We start from the raw sequence: 19,058 nt of genomic DNA on the forward strand, positions 1-19,058 counted from the left end.
GAGGTGGGGGGGTTTTATAAAGTTGAGTTGAGTACCCACCCGCCAGCCTGCCTCCTCTTGCCAACCTGGCCTTAGACTCGGAGTTTTAGGAGTGTGACAGACCCCTCCCGCCACCATGGCAGGGAATGGTGTTACGGAAACTGTAAATCCCAAGCGCCTTTTCTAACAGACAACACAAGGGCTCCCCTTCCCGCCAGGACCCAGTCTGGAGCAGTTGTAGTCTGCACTTGCTTCATACTCTTGCCAGGTTTGTTTTTCTCCCTTTCGTGTCTGCCGTCTACCCAACGCTCCCCCTCCCCCGAATCCTCCAAGCATCAGAAACAGCACATGGTCACTTATTTATTTTTGATACAAATGTACATGACACATGTCTTGACAGTCAGCCCACCCACCACCACACAGGTAGAACCTGGCCCCCTGGGACAGAGGCAGGATGGGGAGGAGAGCTGGGAGGCGCTGCCATCTGCCTCTCCAGCCTTCCCAGGCTGCAGCCCAGGTTCCAGGTACCCAGAGACTGCAGGCGCAGGTGCCTGGCCTCTCAGAGGTTTTGGGGAGGGGGCTCTCAGCTGAGTTGGGGACCCCAGGGAGCCAGCCCCAGGCTCAGGTGCTCAGTTCTCTGCCCCAGCCAGCACATTTCCCCTCCACAAGGGAGGGGGAGGAGAGATGGAGGGAAGTGGTTTTTAAGTTCATAGAGAAGGGGTATGAGTAGGGGGAGTGATGAGGGGAGGCAGCGGGCAGGACCCCAGCTGATTACCCCGTTGTCCCTGGCCCCAGGATTGGGGGGGCTGACCCCCAACGCTGGTCCTGCTATTCTGGTCCCCTCCTCCCTCACAAAACTCCCGACGGGCCAGGCCTCGGGAACGGCACTGCCGCCCCGCACATTCACACGCAGGGACACTCAGTTACCACAACGTTAAAGTTAAGGGGTGGAAGAGAGGAGAGAAAAAAAGATTTTCCAGTGTTTGCTGCTGGGGACCCCGGGAACACAGGTTGAAGCCTGTGCCCTAGGCAGGGGCCGTTTGGCATTAAAGGAGAGCAGCAGGGGGGCTGGTGGCTACAGGGCGGGGACATCCACAGAGATTATGTACAAAGGAGGGGGATGCCCCCGCTCAGCCCCCAACAGGGCTGAACTGGCTCATGGGGGTGGGGTGCATGTAGGGAGAACCGCCCCACCTGGAGTGTCCCCACCCGACCGTTTGCTTAGGGTGCCCTGGAGGGCAAGGGGCTGGGAGTGATACCGTACAGGCCCCTGCACGCTAGAAGGGGAGGGGATGCTATGTACAGGGGGAGGTGCATGGAATGTGGGGGACAGAAGCTCCTGCCACCCCACCTCCCCATCCTTGGGGGCTGGAAGGGGGCGGGCACCAGGGCGCCTGGCTGCCAGGAGAGAGCGGCAGCACTAAGGGCACTTGGGCCGGCGGCTCTGTTGGGGTGGGGATTAGTGTCTGGAGTGGCCCAGCTCCCATGGCCAGTGAGGTCCCAGGGTGCAGGTGAGGGTGCAGGGAGAGTGGTCACTGCTTTTTCTCTCGGGTGGTGATGGTGACCAGCTGCTTGGCAGCCTTGGCGATGTCGTAGGCGCACTGGATCACCTGTTGAGTCAACAGCTGGAAGTCCACGGGGGCGCCAGGCTCCGGGGGCACCGTCTTCCGGCACTCGCTCTGCAGCCTGTAGGCGCTGGCGTTGAGCAGCCGCAGGGAGCTGCGCACAGGCTCCAGGGCCGGCCTCTGGAGGGAAGGAGGAGGGAGCTGGGCCTTGGACTTCAAACCATGAGCCATGGTCATGGCCCAGTGTGTGCATGTCTCCAGCCAGGTAGCAGTCGGATTCTCTACACCTGCCCCACCCTGAGGCCCTCCCAGTCCTGCTCCTCTCTCTGGCCTGTGTACCTTTGGGAAGAGAGAGGCCATCTCGGTCACAGCCAAATGGATCTTCTCTGAGCAGGGCACAAAGCTGTTGGGGGAGGGGAGGGCATAAATTAGTGGGGGGCTTTCAAGGAAGGTTCCCAGGGACGGTGGAACATGGCCCCTCTCTTGACCTCTGCGACACCAGAGGCCTCTATGAGCCTGCGCCTCGCCTCCATACCTGTCATGCTTGAATTCCTGGGCAGCTCGCAACAATTCCTGAATGTTCTTGGTGACCTGCTCCGTCTTCAGGATGACATCCTCCGTGCTGGGAAGCCCAGGGTCGAGGTCTCCATCCAGGCTTTCCAACTCTGGGTGGAAGTCGTCCTCCTTGCCCAGCTCTAGAAACCTCTTCCCTTCCAGTCTGAGGCCCAGGGTTGGAAAGAGACACATTCTGGCCATGAGGCTGCTTGCCTGAGCCCTCACAGGGCCTCCAGGGCCCGCTCAGCCCCCTCCCTGTGGGGTGCCTCACCCAAGCAGCGGGTCCCCACTCTGCGTGTTCTCATAGTCGCTGTCAGCACCACTGCCATGGCGGGAAAGCTTGCTCTGGAGGGAACAGGGAAGGGGGGGCGGTAGGTGAGGTGCACATTCACGGACCCTCACAGCCCCCTTCACCTCCCATCCACACGTCTCATTCACCCTGAGCCCTGGGCAAGGGGAATGGGAACGTTACCGTGTGGCGGCCTCCTTCCTGGGGGCACGGCAGCAGTGGGGACGAGGGTGTGAAGGGCACAGCTGAGGCTGACACCCCCTTCCGGATCTGAAACCCAGAAGGGCTGGAGTCAGTCTCTGCAGTGGTCCCCCGCAGTGAGGGGGGACCATGTATGCTGTCATCCCTGTGCCCAGCATCCAGCACAAAGCCTAGCACGTACTGGGGCTCCAAACCTATTTGCAGAAACAGAACCCCCTCCTCCAGCCCCTGCTTACCCGGTAAAGGCCAGCAGGGACGTGCACTGAGTAGATGGCGTCATCCTCCAGCTCCTGGAGGTTAGCAAAGGGGGCGTCATGGAGGGCCCTGTGGCGGCCCCAACCCTCTGTTTCCCCACCCCCTTGAGACCCGCAGACAACTCACAGTGCTGTGGAAAGGCTGTAGTCGGGTGGTGAGCTCATCCCCAGGTGGGCCCCCAAAGGGCTTCAGGGCAGAACCTGGTTCATACATGGAGAAGGCCTGGCGGTCCCTGCGGTGGGCACTCCCGCCAGGCCCCATGGACGTGTGTTCTGCCCGTTCACTGGGGAGTGGGGGTGTGGGCACTGGCCCTGACGGCTGCCGGATCTGCAAGTTCTCTGCCTGCAGCTTGTGGATCTGAAAGTCCAGAGTGGTGTGAGAAACCCTGGAGGATCTAGGGGGCACCCCCGCCTCTGGGAGGGTGTGATTCGCCTCCAGCAGGGCTCTTGGAGCCCCCTCACTGGCACCGAGGGTGCAGCCCTCACCTCCCTCTGCAGCCTCCGGAGTTCGTCACTCAAGCTGCTGTTGACCTTCATGAGCTGCTGCACCTTTGCCTCGGAGGTGGCCAGGGCCTTCTTCAGCTCCAGGTATTCCTGCAGCGTCACGGCCCCATCGGACAGGTCTGAGGAGTCCATGCTCTGCAGAGCAACACACACACCTATCAGCCATCAGGGGCAGAGGATGAATGCCCTCAGAGGGCTGCTCTCGAGGCCGTGACCAGCCCGCTTGTCCCCAAGGCCCCAGGCTACAACAGGATAGAACTGGGCCTTGGTGGAGGCCAGGGGAGGGTTTGGGGAGGGGCAGTGCTCAGACCCGGGCACGGTTGTTCCGAGTGGCGCCGGCACTACGCAGGGGCTCCTGGTCTGTGTCCTCGTCCGAGGCCACGCTGTCGTAGTCGTGCTGGTCGTCGAGGTCACTCTGGCTCCGTGCAGACAGCTCGAGGTTGTCTGAGGGCACAGGCCTGTCACTCAGGACTCAGCCACATAACCCGTCTATCATGCCACCCCCGAGAGGGAGCCATGAAAGAGAACATCCTGGGACAGTGCCCACTGCCTGCACCCCATCCGCACCCTTCCCACCTGTGGGGCTGCTCAGGCTCTTGCCCTGTTGTCTCCGCTTGGCCTCACTGAGAATGTCAATGATCAAGGTGGCAAATTCTCGGGCATTAAAGCGAGCCAACTTCTGTCGCCCCTGCAAGGCAGAAAGGACCAGGCCGGCATGAGGACCAGGCCAACGGACACATGGGGGTAGGACAAAGTGGTAAGCCAGCCCCCTGCTCTCTGATTTAACCACAGCTGAAATATGCCAGCCTGTTCACCTGGCCAGGACAGAGATGGGAGACGACAGAGATTCAAGGCGCCTAGGGGAGCTCTCGGGAAGAGGCTGGAACACCCCCCGGAGGCTGCTCACCAAGTGCTCAAAAGAACAGCCTCTTCCCCATTCCCAAATCCCAGTGCCAGCCAGGCCCTGAGGGAGGCCTGAGCCAGAAGTGGAGAAGAGCGGGCCCAGTTCCCGGCCTAGACAACAGCCTGTGAGGAAGGGCAGGCCCACAGTGCTGCGACCCCAGGAGGGGAGGAGACCACCCCAGGCCCCCCATCCAGCCCCCTCACCTGATTCCGTGTGGCTGAGTATTCGGGGTTAACAGGCAGGAAGGGCACAGCACTGCGTTCCGTCACCAGGGTGCTGTGGTTTTGGGTAGCCAGCCACACTGTGGGGGAGGGGCAGGGAACAGATCATCCACGGTGGCCAGGCCCATGGAACAGGGGTGGGGAAGGGCAGCACAGCCTTCCAGCACCTCCCCACAAGCGCTGGTGTTCAAAACAGGGGTGGTCTTCAGACACACAAAGCAAGGCTGGGTCAGGGCAAGGCTGGGTGAGGCTGGCTGAGGACTGACGAACAGAACAGAACAAGGCAACTCCCTCCCGCCAGCCCCGACCCAGAGTTTGGGATGGAATCTGGCTGTGGCCAGGAAGGAGTGATGTAGAGGGGCGGAGCGGGACTGGGGAGAGAGCCAAAGTGGGAGGCAGCCAGAGCAGAGGAGTCCCAGTCGGGGGGGGGGGGGGAGGAGCAGGCTGGCTGCCCCAGCTCAGCACATGCTGCCCAGCTGGGGAAGCTGTCCAGGTGGGCTCACGGCTAGCAGGGGCTTATTTGCAGCCCTGCTGAGCAGCCCAACCCCAGGCACCCCTTTTTAGTCCCAGAGAAAGGACCCAAGAGCCACGCCAGGTCCTGGTAGGTGCTCTTGTCCCATCCGGCCAGCCCTGATGCCCTCTGGCTCACCAGCATCATTTTCTCTTCGGTCCACCTCGTCATACACGTCCATGGCAAGTTCCTCAAAAAGCCGGTTGCTGAGCTGGAGGCAGAGAGGGAGACCCAGGCTCTGTCAGGTCAACTGGCCCTCACTGCTGACAAGGCCAGCTCACCAGGTGTCATAAAGCATGGGAAACAGCTCAGAACTAGAAACTGGGGTAGGGGTCGGTCTGCCAAGCTCCAAGGTAGGAGAGGACAGAGGGAGACCAGACCAGACTGGTTAGTTCCCTCCAGGTCAGAGGTAGAGTTAGGGCCCCACGAGCCTTTGGAGGGCAGAGCCAGGGTCCAAGATAAGGGGTCAGGAGGTGGAGGAGAGGAGGCTGGGGAGGCTAGAGTAAAGGGCAAGTCAAAGACTTGGAAAAGGGCACCTGGTCAGAGGATGGGGGAGCAATCGCAGGGGCAGGGGGTCAGGGACGGGAGGCAGCTCCGTCTTAGGGGCCTGTCTGAGCAGACTCACCGCCTGCAGCTTCTTCTTGGCAGCTTTGGCCAACTCGGACAGGTCCAGGCTGTGGACGAAGGAAGGAGATGGGAATGGGAAGGAGGGGAGAGGCCAGACTTGAGAGGTGGCCAGACCCCTGCCAGTGACTCCCAAACATGCGGGGATCCCAGGGAGACGACACCCCAGATGCCGCACGCCGAGTGCCTCCCCACCCCACCCAACCTCCAGAGCCTGCTCCCCGCAGGCCCCATATACCTCTGAGACATGCACTTTTGTCGAGATCTAAGTCCAGAGGAAGGCAGCAGAGGGAAGAACAGGACAGAGGCAGCAATTACCCAGCAGCAGGGTAGCACACGCCTTCCCACGTCAAGCTCAGACCCATCTCCATGTGCACGCCAGACCCAGGGTATACAAAACTGAGCTCATCCCCCCGGCCTCTCTCAGTAACCGGCTGGCCCAGCACCAACGTCAGCTCCCAGGAGTCACATCCCTCTCCCTCCAGCTCCGGCCAAGCCTTCCCCAGGTTCTGCCGTCCTTTCCTCTTGCCTGAGCTTCTGCAACAGTTTCTTAATCCATCTTCTTACTTCCAGTCTTGCCCCTACAATCTTTTTTCCTCCCAGCAGCCAGGGTGATCTTTTTGACACATTTGGCTGTACTACCACTGGCCTTCAAAACATTTCACTAGTAACAGGTATGTATGGCATACTTCAACAAAAAGCTCACTTTAAAAAATAGGCTAAGTGTTTTGCATGCATTGTCTTATTAATCCTCTCAACAGCCAAGAAAGATAGGTACTGTCATCTTCATTCCTAGGTGAAGTAACCAGGGCTCAGAGAGGTTAAGGAGCCTGCCTGAAGTCACACAGGCAGTAAGCGGCAGAGCTGACTCCACACACCCATGCTCGGAACCTCTCTGCCCTCAGGATGGTCACGACTCTTGTCGGGGCTCACAGGTCCGGCCACTCTCTTGCCCCATCTCTATTCCAGTCTTGCTCCTGGGACTCCCTGCCTCTGACACTACGCTCCAGCCACACGACCTGCCTGCAGTTCCTGGCACGGCATTTCTGACGCCTGCGCCTTTTCCTCTCTTGCTGCACCCCCCACACGGGACTACAACTGTCTAACCAGCCTGCCCCGTCTCCTGGACTGTGAGCTCCTTCAGAGCAGGGATCGCACCTGAGTTACCTCTCTGCCAGTGCCAAGCACAGCAGCTGGCACTGGGAAGGCACTCGGTTAACAATTCATTGCATACACGCCCGTATGTGTTTACAACACACACACCCCCCCCACGCGCACACAGGCACACATGCCAGGCACAATCAGATGAGAGAAGGAGAGGGGAGTCTTGGGGTGTCAGAAAAGAGGAGGTCTGGCTTCAGGGATCCAAGGTGCCCAGGCCTGACCATCCCCATCTGCCTATACCGGCCTCTGCAGAGGGAGGGAGGCTCCTCTCTCCAGATCCAGGCCAGCAGGCACCGCTTGGCATGAAGAATTGGCCACTACAGGCGGCCACCAGGTGGCACTAGCATCCATCTTGTGAGCCAGGTGAGAGTCCCCCACAGCCTGGGTGCCTGGGGCCTCTCAGAGCAGAGGCAGAAACACCTCCACTGTGCTGGTCCCTGACCCCCAGCCTCTGCCCAATTTCTGAGCGCACCACAGAGGCCTGGCCAGTAGTCCCACAGTTGGTCAAACCCCTGGAGCCCAGCACCTTTTCACTGGAGAGCAGAGGCTTGTCTCAAGATTTTACAGTGGGGTTAGTGCCACTGGGAGCAGAACCCAGCGACCCACCACTCCTGGGGGTTTTCCTTGTACTCAAGTCCTATGTACTTGACAGCCTTGGGGCTAAGGCTGTGCTGGCCGTGTGCTGAGTTGACATTTCTTACCTGCCTTGGGGCCCAGAATTAGGCAGTGAGGACTGGACTGTGAAATGCTTGTGCCTTCAGCCCTGAGGATGGGGATGGGGGTCCCAGGCCCCTAAAGCCTGGGGAGTGGGAGGGGTAGGGGCTCTGGGGGTCCGGCATCCACATGGCATACAAGAGCCTCTGGGAAGGGGCATCAGGTGGGGACTCACCTGTCAGCCATCTGTGGGATGATGTAATGCCCATTCTTGTGATCTGAACCAAAATAAAAATGCCAAGTCACTGGTGTGGGGTGGCCTTAGCAGCTGGGAGCCCACCTCACTGCCATGAGCAGGGCTTGGCACCCAGAAGTGTCAGGGGAAAGGGAGGAGGGCAGGCCACCCCCAAGAGCCCTGGGAGCTGGCTGGAAGTTATGCCCACCCCCACTCCCTACCCTAACGTGCTGCAGCCCAGAGCCTGCAGCAATTTCACAGGAGCCAGTTGCCTAGCAACGCTGTTCCCCAGCCGGCTTTGTCACCATGGCACCTGCTGCTGGGGTGTGTCTGGGTCCCACCTGCCTGGCCCAGCCAGGCCAGCCCCACACTCTGCTCACCCGGCTTGCGTCCACAGAGATAGAAGGCCAACCGGTCAGTGAGCTCATACTGGCACTCGACTAGCCTTTCCGCCAGCTCATGGTGCCCCGCCTGCCTGTGGGGAGGGGGCTTGGCTCAGCCCTGCAGCAGGAGCCCACTGCCCCCACCCGCCCAAGCTCACCCTGCAGCCGACCCTCACCTGGCATAGTCAATGGGCGTGCGGCCATTAACGTCAGGGGAGCCAGGGTCAGCCCCATACACTACAAGAAGCTCAGCCTGCAGCGTCTGCCCCGCCTTGGCAGCCACGTGCAGAGGGGTGGTGCCCTTCTCTGGGTGGAAGAAGTTGGCCTGGGCGCCCAGGGACAGCAGGCGCAGACATGTCTCCAAGTTGCCCGTCCGCACGCTTGAGTGCAATTGCTGCAAGGAGCAGAGTGTGCAACAAATGTGTGCGTGCGTGAGGCCTTCTTCCCCTCAAGCTGCACCTAGTCCAGACAGCTCCTGGGAGTCCTACCAGCTCCGAGGGACCCAACTGAAACTGGCTTGTCAGGGAGGACTGAGGGCTTCCCACTAGGAGTTAATGCCAGTTAGTAAAAGCTGCCATCGGTCACCACAGACCACGTGCTGTGTGCTCTGCTTGGAACAGATACTACCCATGAGGTGGATGCCGTTATTTCCTTCCCATTTTACCAATGAGGAAACTGAGGCTCTGAAAGGCTAAGAAACTGCCCCAAGTTTCCCTGGCTTTAGGGCAGCAGCTGGGGCATTTTAGCTTTGTGTGTCCACTTAGGACTTGAGGGGCCTTGACCACACGCAGCCTGACCATGCAACCTTGTCCCTCCACCGTGTCCACTGTTCTTGCCTGACCTGGCTGCCTTTGGGGCCTAGGGCTCAGTGGTGACAAAGAAGAGGCCTTCAGGGCATCATGGGTGAGAAGAGGAGAGGCCCACCCGTGTGTCGTGGGGCCCCCTCAAACCTTGCTGAGGTCTTTGGCAGTGACCCCGTCGTCATCCCGGCAGGGAAGCTTGTGCACAAACGCCAGCATCTGGTACTTGGCCCTGATGAACTCTGACTTGATGGGGCTGTGTGGGGCACACAGGAGGAAATGGGGAGCAAAGCAGGAGAGGCTGGTCACCTGGCCACCTCCCGGGCCCATGTCCTGGACCACACAGCCCCCGCCACCACCCCTCAGCTGACTCACTGGACTTTATCTTGGGGGTTGGCTTTGCGCCGGCCGCTCTGCACTTGTGCGGGGTCCAGCAGGGAATGCTCCCAGATGGAGTTGGCCCCGTTGCTGGCGAGCGTGTGCACCATCTGCAGGGAAGAGATGCCAAGTGAGAGGGCCCACTGTACGCAGGGCACTGGGAGAAACACCTCTGAGTGCCGGCCACAGCCGGCATGGCTGGAAACAGGACCAAGGGGCCTACTGTGTGCCTGGCACTGTCGCACCTCCATTCAGCTGGGCCACCCAAGGATGTGAGTCCTGTTGAGCACTTCAGGCCGCATGGTGGGCATGCCAAAGCTTAGAGAGGCTAAACGACTTGCTCAATGCTACGTGGCCAAGCGTAAGTGGCAGAGCCATGTGAGAGCCCAGGTCTGTGTGACTCCAGTCCTGGAAGCTGCCTCTGTGCAGGCGAGCAGAGGGTGGAGGGGGTCAGGGTTACGCTCTGCCCCAGCTGAGTGCTGCCCCCTAGAAGCTGCAGACTCGAGAGAGCAGTGTGTTTGGGGGTGAGGGAAAGGTGCCTGCGTTCAGCACACTCTGTGGGGAACAAGAACCACCTGACCCAGCCCAGTACCTGCAGCAGCGTGGGAGGCCAGGCGCTGTGGCGAAGGTGCTTGACAATGGAGATGTGGCGTCCCAGACTCCGGTGCACACTGCAGCACTCGTCACACACCAGCACACCCCTGCTGATGGAGGCCCAGCCAGGGTCTGCCGGGGTGGGGGCAAGGGTCAGCCACAGTCGGACGACGGGTGAGACCTCCTGAGCACCTGCTCTGGGCCCACCCTATGCTTAGTCCTGCACACATATCCACTCACTCGGCTCCCCAAAGGTCTCGGAGCGCAACCATCGGCACACACAGACTCCTGAACAGAAAGCTGAGCTGCGGCAGTGGGAGGGGGGAGCCGTGCCCTTTCCTACACATCTTTGCACCTCTGAGGAGGTGTAGTCCCCAGGGTCTACTCAGCCAGCACGGCTTCCTGTCCTGCAGTCACCACTACCAGTCCCACAGCCTTTCCCCAGGGAACAAGACTGCTGCCCCAGCCCTTCCCCAGGGAGGCAGGAGTCCCCTAGGGGATCCAACCCTGATGCCACATGCCAGACATCCCTAGCCACTGCTCCTGTGTCTGGGTTTGTGCCACATTTCTCCTGCACCCAGGCTTCTGTGGGAACCACTGGCCCACATGCCTAATCTATTGCATCCTTCCACCGGCTCCTGCCTCTGCCCTCATCCTGGCAGGCAATAGGCCTTTTCATGCCTGAGCCTCCATCACTGATGGGCTGAGCTGGAGCCCCTCTCAAGGAGGATGGAGAGAGCAAAGGAACTAACACTGATTGAGCACCCACTGTGTACCAGCTGGGTGCTGTATGTATGATGCCTCTCACAACTGTCAGGTAAGGTAGGAAATACTACCCTTCCCTTTACCAGTGAGGAAACCATGGCTCAGAGAGGTTACAGCGCTTGCTCAAGGTCACACAGCTAATGAATGGGATTGCTGGGATGTGGACCCAGGCACCTAGATACCAGAGACCAACCCATATCCACACCTGCTGCTGTCCCTGTGCCCCTGCCCCAAAGGGGGCAGCCCCAAGTGGGCAAGGGCCCTGGGAGCCACTCTTCAGACGGTGAGAAGGAGTGAAATTCGGAAACAAGAAGAGGGGCCAGGATCGGGTGGGAGCTTCTGGGGTCCTTCTCAAGGGCAGGGGAGATGCCACCCATCCCAGGCCCCTTGGGAGAGGGGGAGGAGACAGCTGCATACAGCTCAGGCTGCGGAAAGGTCACGGGGGAGAAAGCAGCCATTGTGTGCCGCTGGAGAGTGGGGGCAGGGAGCCTCTCTCCCAGGACACTGTGCTCTGCCCAGGCCCCCGCCCAGTCTCAGGAAGCCCCGTCCTGGGGGGCGGGGGTCTGGCTCTCTGCCTTGCCCCTTCGTGCTCAGGGAGTCCGTAAGTGGACCCCCGTAGGGAGGGGAGGGGCAGGGTTGGGGTAATGAGAGCCTCTTCAACCAGGGGGCAATTCTCAGACCCTTCCCTGAGACCCTTCCATCAGAGTTCCCAGAACTGTGAGTCAGGGCACAGCCTGAGCTCTGCCCATAGTGAGTGTCCCCTCCATGGCATGGAAACGGGAAGTGAAAGAAGCAGCTCAGCTCTTTGGGTCTGGGCTTCTTTAGGGATCCTCCCCCCAAAACAGGGCAACAGAGGATGCACAAGGTGCCGCCATACACCTTCCTTCCTTGGGGGCTGATTCCAGGGGCCCACAAGGGAGGGACCCACCATTGTGCCAAAAGGGGGAGCCCTAGGGCACACTTTAGTGTTGGCTCTACCCAAACAGTGAGGCACCCCAGGCATGGAAAGCTCCCTCCCCCCACTCTCAAACACTACTGGGTCAGGGGTCTGCCCGCCAGCCACCTCCGGCAGTCCAGGCAGGAAGCTGGAAATGACGCAGCCTAAATTCCTCTTGTTGAAATGGTGGGTTTCCTGTAAGTGGGGAGCCGCCCAGGCCAGGATCATAAATGGGCTGCCCTGAGGCCTCCACCCGAGGCCCGTAGCCCTATCGGAGAAGCCAGGCCAGGGAACGCTGGCCAGATATCCAGGTCCAGACCAGACACGGTGAGCCCCTGAACATGGCAGTGCCCAAAAGACCAGGATCCGGGGACCGTGGTCCAGGCTCTGCTGAGCACTCTCCAGCCCGGGGGAGGAGTCCTCCCTCTCCTCCACAGTGACCTGAAATAGGAAGGGTGGGTAGGGGACACTGTCCTGGTCTGGGGCACATTGGTGCCAATGCAGTTCTGGATGACGCAGACAAGATGCCCATTCTAACCCTACTCTGTGCTCCCTATGCCCAAGGGGACTCAGGCCTCCCCAAGCAGGTGCCCCCAAGGCCTCCTAGGCCAGTTCCTAAGCAGAAGGGCCAGGAAGGTTTCTGAAAGTCAAATGGCTATTGTAGTTTAAGGTTAAGGGACCCTTGCCCCTAAGAGGCTCCCTAGACCAAACAGAAGGGACAGGGCACATAAGGGTTGTGGGATGTGGTAACCTCCTCAGGATCCTGCCAACACTCCCCCTGGGCTTCTGCCTCAGTCAGGATGAGGGTCTGGCAAGTGTGGGCAAGTGGCAGGAGGGGTCCTGGGATAATGCTAACTAGTGCCAACCCCATGGAGGCCTCTACTAAGGTGAATTCATGTCACCACCCAAAGCCACTAATAGCCTCTAGGGCCAGTAAATGTGCTATAAACGAGCTAGGGACCAGAGCCTCACTGGACAAGAGGGAGAAGCCCACCATTCTGAAAGCAGACAAGAGAAATCCATGGGGATAGAGGTCAGAACGGCAGTTACCTTTGGGGGCGCTGACTGGGAGGGGGCAGGAGAAAGCCCCACGAAGTGATGGAAATGCTCTATCTCTTGATTAGAGTGGTGGTTATGCAGATAGATACACATGTGAAAACTCATCAAGTGAACAGGCAGGTGCAGGCACTTTGCTGTACGTAAGTCATACCTCAACAGCAGAGGAAGGAAGCCCACCATTCACCCCACACCACAGGCTACATTATGAAGAGACAAATGAGCCTGCAGGTTCCCCCATGTCCCCAGCCAGTGGCCAGCCCTGCTCATCCAAGATGCCCTTAGGATGGGCATCTTGAGGTCTTCACTCCTGTGCCTGGGGCTGCCCAAGCAGAAGAAGAAGGCCCATGGTGTGAGAGCTGGGCCGGGACCGTGCGGCAGGGGGAGTGGAGGGGAAGGAAGGGGGAACACACATTCTCCAGGGTTCCCTGACCCCTGCCCCTCTCTTGGGATTCCTAAGGCAGGCAGGGACACAGATGGTGCGTGAGAGGTGACACGACATGCCACAGCAGCCATGCTATGTCCAGCTGCCTCACAACATGCTCACACTTGTCCCCTGTGTGCCTAGGCCTGGGAGCAGAGGGAGGATGGCACCCTTTGGGGTCAGTCTGCATCTCACCTTTCACCTTCATGACCCCCCAAATTAACCAACTACAAAAAGGGCACAACCTCACTCCTAGAGCTAGGAATACAGGGTTCCTCTCACAGTGAGAGAAGCCCAAGACTCTGGTGGGAGACATCCGCTAAGGAGGTGCTGTTAGCCTCAAGCCTCTTACCTGGGCTGCTACAGTTCCCAGACTCAGAATGCTACTCTATGTATCATAGGGTAGGGGTGGGGGGTTAGCCCAAGTAGCCAGCTGGGGTCCTGACAAGCATCGATACACTTGGGGAGGAGCTGCTAAGTGCCAGATACTATGCCAGGTGCTGGGGGCGGTGGGGGGTAGGGGGGTGATGAGGAAGACTTTGTCAGCACCCTGCCCACCTCACCATCCTCACCACCTGCCTCTTCCTGACCTGTATTCTGGATAAGGGGGAAAGGAAGTATCCAGGACGCCTCTGTGGGACTAGGACTGGGGACAGGACCTGGGCAGTCCAACACAGATACACACCACTCCTCCCTGAGCCCACTAGGCATCCAGAGGCTTCAGCCAAACAACCAAATGCAATGAAGAAAGGACAACAGCCTTGCTGATGCTGCCCTATGTCCCTCTGGCCCAGAATCAGGACAACAGACTTGGAGACGGGATGGTCCTCAAAACCATTCTACTCCAGGGGCTGGCCTGGTGGCGCAGTGGTTAAGTGCGCACGTTCTGTTTCTCAACGGCCTGGGGTTCGCCGGTTCAGATCCTGGGTGCGGACATGGCACCGCTTGGCACACCATGCTGTGGTAGGTGTCCCACATATAAAGTAGAGGAAGATGGGCACGGATGTTAGCTCAGGACCAGGCTTCCTCAGCAAAAAAGAGGAGGACTGGCAGTAGTTAGCTCAGGGCTAATCTTCCTCAAAAAAAAAAAAGACCATTCTACTCCAACTTTTTGCCTCACAGTTGAGGAAACTAAAGCCCAGAATCAGGGAAGTCTGGCCATAGGTCAGAGAGTGAGCTGGAAACACAGGTAACACTAAAATCCAGGCTCCCCCGACAGGGTGTCTGCTAAGCCCCTACTCCCAGCCCTTCTTTCCCCTCAAGTGCTATGCCCACCCAGCAGAGGTGCAGAACAGCCTGGAACAGACATACAGAAGGCAAGCTCTCCTCTTAGCTGTGCCATCCCCAGACTTGCCTGTGGTTGGGGTCAGAGGATCATAGCTTCCAGCTAATTAGGGGTAAGAACACATACCCCCTAGATAGCTTCTTCAGAGCCCTCTAGACCATGACATGCCCTGAGAGAAGGCCCCAGGGTCATAACCATCCACAGAGTACCGAGCCTCTGCCATGCATCCACAGTTCCCAAACACTCTAGCTTGGAGCCATCAGAACCACCAGAGCGTCTGTGGGTCTCAACCTGTTGGGGTCCTGAGCCTGTGCAAAGGGTGGCTGGAAGTTATGGGCCCACAAAACAGCACCCCACGCTCTCACACTTAATTGTGCCCACAGTCCTCCTGGAGTACACAGACCCCCTGAGCCTGCCCAGAGGTCTCCCAGGGAGATGGCTCCTTTTCTAAAGAGAGGATGGACAGGGGCCAGGGCTTCCTTCCCCAGGCCAGCTGCTGAGCCCCATCACTGGCAGTGTCCTCCCACATTAGAAGGGAGCAGCCTCTCGGGTCACTGCCCCTCACTTCCTCAGCAGGTAAGGGGGGTTTCACATCAGCCGGGACCTGACTCTGCTGGGAAGGAGAAGGGAATTATTACAGTAAACACAGCCAGGAGGCAGGCCAGGAAGCCAGCTGGATCCGGGGAATCTAAGCACCCCTCGGCACTGCTCCCTATCCATTTCTGGCTAGACTAGGCTAGGGGACCTGGAGGGGTCTGTGCCCAGGCTGGGGCAATGCCAAGCCCACCTTCCCAAGCAGGCCTTACCGGGGCACAGGAAAAGCCGAGTCTAGTTGCTCCCAGACACCAGGCGGCCTGGGGATGCCTCAGGGGAAGATGCCCAGGCTCATAATGGCCCTGAAGGCCAGGCCCTGCAAGGAGCCCCAGCCCTGGGAACCAAGGGTAGGGAGTCCTAGGAGTAGCCACCCTCTCATCTTTTCCCGAGGAAACAGTATCCAGGCCCCCCTGGCCCATCTGTCCAGCTCTCTACCCCTTGCCCTCCGCCACCCCGGCGGGAGCGCAGACCATGCGAGCAGCAGGTGCAAGACGCGGGGGTGGCACTGAGATGACACAAAACCACACTCGCCCCCACCTCCTAAACCCTGCCGGCCTCCGCCACAGCCCTCCGGCCACCCCAGGCTGGCGCTTCCGTTTGGATACGGAGATGGAAGGGGGGGCAACTAGCTGCCCGCCTCCCTCAGACTGAGGGGTGGGAGGCGGCGCCGGGAATGTCCTTCCTCGCTCGTCCATGGACGCGAGGGAACAAGGGCCCCCCGGGCCGGCCCTCCCGCCAAGGACGCGGCTCCGCAGTGGCCCAGGCGGGGGCAGAAGCCCGAGGCCGGAGGCCGCAGCCCCCAGCCCCGCCCCGCCCTCCGGCCCCGCACGGCGCTCCCGCCAGGCCCCGGCGCCCGCCCGGCGGCGGCCTCGGTGCGCGGTCCCGCCCCCGGCCCGGCCCGCTTACCCGGGGCGCTGCAGTCCGCACACACCTCCGCTCGCGGCCCCTTCCGGGACATCCTCAGCGGCGACGCGGCCGCAGCCCTCTGGGCCAGCGTGGGGGGCGCGGGCGCGGGCGGCGGGCCCGGGCGGCGGCAGCCCCTGCTGCCCGGCCCGGCTCCGGCAAGGCCCCGGCGAGGCTCCGCGCGCCCGGCCAACCGTCCGCCCCGGGGCTGGCCCGGAACCCGCCGTGCCCGCCCGCCCGCTCGCCCTCGGGCGCCCTCCGCCCCGCGCCACCCCGCGCCGCCCCGCCGCCGCTCGCCGCTCGCTCTCCCCGCCCCCTGCGCGGCTCCCGGCCGCTCCTGCAGGAAGCGGCGCAGGCCCGGCCCACCGGGGGAGGGGCAGCCCGCGCGCCGCCCGCCGCCGGGCCCTGCCGGCCGCGCCTCCCGGAGAAAGGAAGCCGCGCGCGGGCGGCCGGGCGGGGGCGCTTAAAGGGGCCGCGGTCGCCGCCGGCCAGAGCGGGCAGCTTCGCCTGCGGCCCTGGCCTCGGCTCCAGCGCTTCCCTGGCCCGAAGGTAATGTGAGTCACCCTCAGGGCCCCTTCGCTTTCGAGACGGAGAGTGGCCCAGGGGGCTCAGGGCCCAGGGACAGTGACCCCTCGGAATCAGGGAAGAGAACAAGGAGCTGGAGGCCCAGGCCCCCCTCCTCGGCAAGGAGCTGTGGTTTGGGGTGCCCGCCTATCTCTGCTTGGGGTGAGATGTGCGTCCTCGTCCCCTCTCTATCCACATCTGAGTGTCCCGGTGTGTGTGGTCACACCCTTGCTGATTAAGCACACCACCAACAATATGGACGCCCAAGTGCCAGAGAGGTCATGCAGTGTATCCCCCTGCCTCCAGGCTAAAAATACATCTATCCCTCCTCCACGCTTCCATCCAGAAATGAAAGAATCTGGGCAGTTTTTAAAGGCCTCCCGAGGAGTGACCACTGTGCCTATGTGCAGCAATATCCACTTGGCATCCGTCTTATACACATCCACGTTGTTTCTGGGTCACCAGAGGTGTGTGTCCAGGGTGCGCGCACGTAATATACAGGGACCTTTTTTTTGTGGTGGCCTTTCTTCCTGGACTTCACAGGGAGACTCAGCAGAGGTGGGGGGACAGGGAGCGGAGGCGCAGGCCGCACGTGGGTGCACCCCTGCACTGAGCATGCTCCCCCATACACGTGGGCCCCGCGTGCACCCAGCCCCCATCCCTGCAAGAGCAAAAGGCCAGAGCGCTCTGCTTTTGGGGAGAGGACCTGGGTGCCCGGGACCAGGCCTGGGGGCCAGATCTGTGGTGACACGATTAAGGGAGGGTTCCTAAGCAGGAGGGAGTCCTACTCAGTAACAAGGGGGGAGGAGGGGAGTCCTTGGACAGAGGTTCCGGAGTTGGTCGATTTTATCCCAGCGGTGCCAGAGCAGCAGTGACTTGTGGGTGGGCAGGCTGCTTCCCTGGGGGAGACAAGTAATGCTCATGAGTCACACCACCAGAAATACATGCAAAGCTGCCTCCATCGCCTTTCACTGCAGCCCAGATTGACAAGTTTGTTTCAAATCGCGATCCACGAGGTATATTTATAATCGCACCTTTAAAAAATTTCTTCTTGCAGGCCTCCCCTCCCCCCACAGCCAGCCGCTCAGCTGGCAGGGCTTTTGCGAGCAAAGATACCTCGCAGGGAGGAGGGACGGCGGGGGGCGGGGGCACCACCTGCCGCCGCGTGCTGCACCCGCACCCGCACCGAGGAGTCAGTCCATGGGCTTGGTGGCCCCATCCCGGGCGACGGGAGGAGGGGCCAGGCCGCCCTTACCGGGCATACAGCCCACGAGCAGTGGCCGCCCCTTCACCCCCGATCGACCCCCAGCTATGGAATTTCATTTATTAAATGTCGAGGCGGCTGCTGGCAGTCCCATCGCTTGGCTGTCTTTGTTTCTCTGCTGTGTAGGCGCGTCTCGAGCACGTGGCAGCTGGAGCGCTCAGGCCGGAGGAAAAAACGACCTGGGTTTAGAGTCTAGGGCCGCCTGGCAAAAAGAGAGCTCGGCTGCCCAGGGGATAGGTCTTCCAATTCAGGCTGAGCTCCCCCAGTCCTTCAACTCCAAGACTTTTCCGGGTAAGAACACGATTCATCCGCTACCCGCCACCCCCCATCTTCTGGTCGGCCCGGGGAACACCCGGGTGTGGCGCAGGCAAAGATCCACTCTCCCAACTTTGTTCCCCAAACCCCCAGCCCTGCCACAGCTGAGCTTCTCGGCCAGGGGCTAGGGATAAACGGGTTTCTGAATTTCCTTTTGGAGACACCGCCACCTCAGGAAGCAGGACGGTTAAAGAGAAATCACGCACAAGGTTCTAAAAACAATTTAATGAGGAAATGTACGGGCATTCTCCCGGCCACTCCTAGCCGGTCCTCCTCCGCTCCAGCCCCCTCCCCAACTCCGGCTGCAGCCACGACACTCTGCTGACCTCTCGTGGTAGAGGTGGGCAGCGGTCCCCGGCTGCCGGAGACGCCCGCTGGCCCCGCCCAGGCTGGAGAAAGGGGCGAGGCAGTCCACTCCTACCTCATCCTTTCCCGCCCGGGCCTGGCACCGCAGAGTATGGAGGAGGAAGGAGAGAAGACCACACAAAGAAACCTGAGGGGGGCGCGGAGAGTTTGCAAGCTTTTGCTAGCACCTCCCACACAAGCACTTCTTGGATTGCTCTAAGTAGGGCTGATATGGAATCCCTTATTCCCGACTTGTTCTAAGGTGGGCTCAAGAAGGCACTGTGCCTGGTCCCTCCACCTGTCTCAGTGGCCTGGTTGGGGGAGGCATGCCCCACTTCCAAGGCAGTTACTATCCTTAGCTCACCCCAGGAGGTAGTATTTAGTTTCATTTTACAGGTGAGTGGTTTGAGAAACCAGAAAATTTAAGCAATTTGCCTAAGGTAAGGTCAGACAGTTAATAAGGTGGAATTGGAACTCAGGCCCATCATTCCAGTCCTTCCTCCCTCCAAGCACTGGGCCGACCCTCTAGGTCCTTCCAGCCCTTGCAATAGGCGGCCCCAGAGCCAATTTCACTTTTACCACAGCGTCTGCAGGAACCTTTCTGGAAGAACCTCTCTACTCTGGAGTTATTCAGGAAGGAGCCGAAGGAGCCGGTCTCTGGAATCAGTCTCTTGTCCTGGGGAGACCACATAGGGTGAAGTTGAGGAGCTGCCACCTGCTGCTTTTTCTACCCAGCCCCTCTCTGGTCCTTGCAGAGGACAGCGTATGGGGGGAATGGGGGCGTATGGGGG

General features: G+C 60.4%; 1 protein-coding gene across 2 annotated transcripts; it reads right to left on the reverse strand.

Annotated features, from left to right (window-relative positions):
• Positions 1 to 326: 326 nt before the first annotated feature.
• GIT1 (GIT ArfGAP 1) lies at positions 327 to 16,081 on the reverse strand. 2 transcript variants are annotated; one of them, XM_023653148.2, is made up of 21 exons: positions 15,783 to 16,081; positions 9,814 to 9,947; positions 9,219 to 9,331; positions 8,994 to 9,099; positions 8,220 to 8,437; positions 8,041 to 8,135; positions 7,661 to 7,703; positions 5,846 to 5,872; positions 5,609 to 5,657; positions 5,122 to 5,194; positions 4,455 to 4,552; positions 3,924 to 4,035; positions 3,658 to 3,791; positions 3,330 to 3,482; positions 2,971 to 3,201; positions 2,826 to 2,879; positions 2,572 to 2,658; positions 2,371 to 2,444; positions 2,080 to 2,262; positions 1,884 to 1,947; positions 327 to 1,724 (listed from the first exon to the last, which is right to left on the reverse strand). In XM_023653148.2, the coding sequence occupies exons 1-21, from the start codon at positions 15,832 to 15,834 to the stop codon at positions 1,512 to 1,514; spliced, it is 2,313 nt and encodes a 770-aa protein (XP_023508916.1). In that variant the 5' UTR covers positions 15,835 to 16,081; the 3' UTR covers positions 327 to 1,511. The 2 variants fall into 2 exon arrangements, with proteins under 2 accessions (XP_023508916.1, XP_023508915.1); XM_023653147.2 differs by lacking the exon at positions 5,846 to 5,872 and having other exon boundaries at positions 15,783 to 15,998.
• Positions 16,082 to 19,058: the final 2,977 nt, after the last annotated feature.

The sequence above is a fragment of the Equus caballus genome, chromosome 11, assembly GCF_041296265.1.
Source record: "Equus caballus isolate H_3958 breed thoroughbred chromosome 11, TB-T2T, whole genome shotgun sequence".
NCBI classification, from domain to species: domain Eukaryota; kingdom Metazoa; phylum Chordata; class Mammalia; order Perissodactyla; family Equidae; genus Equus; species Equus caballus.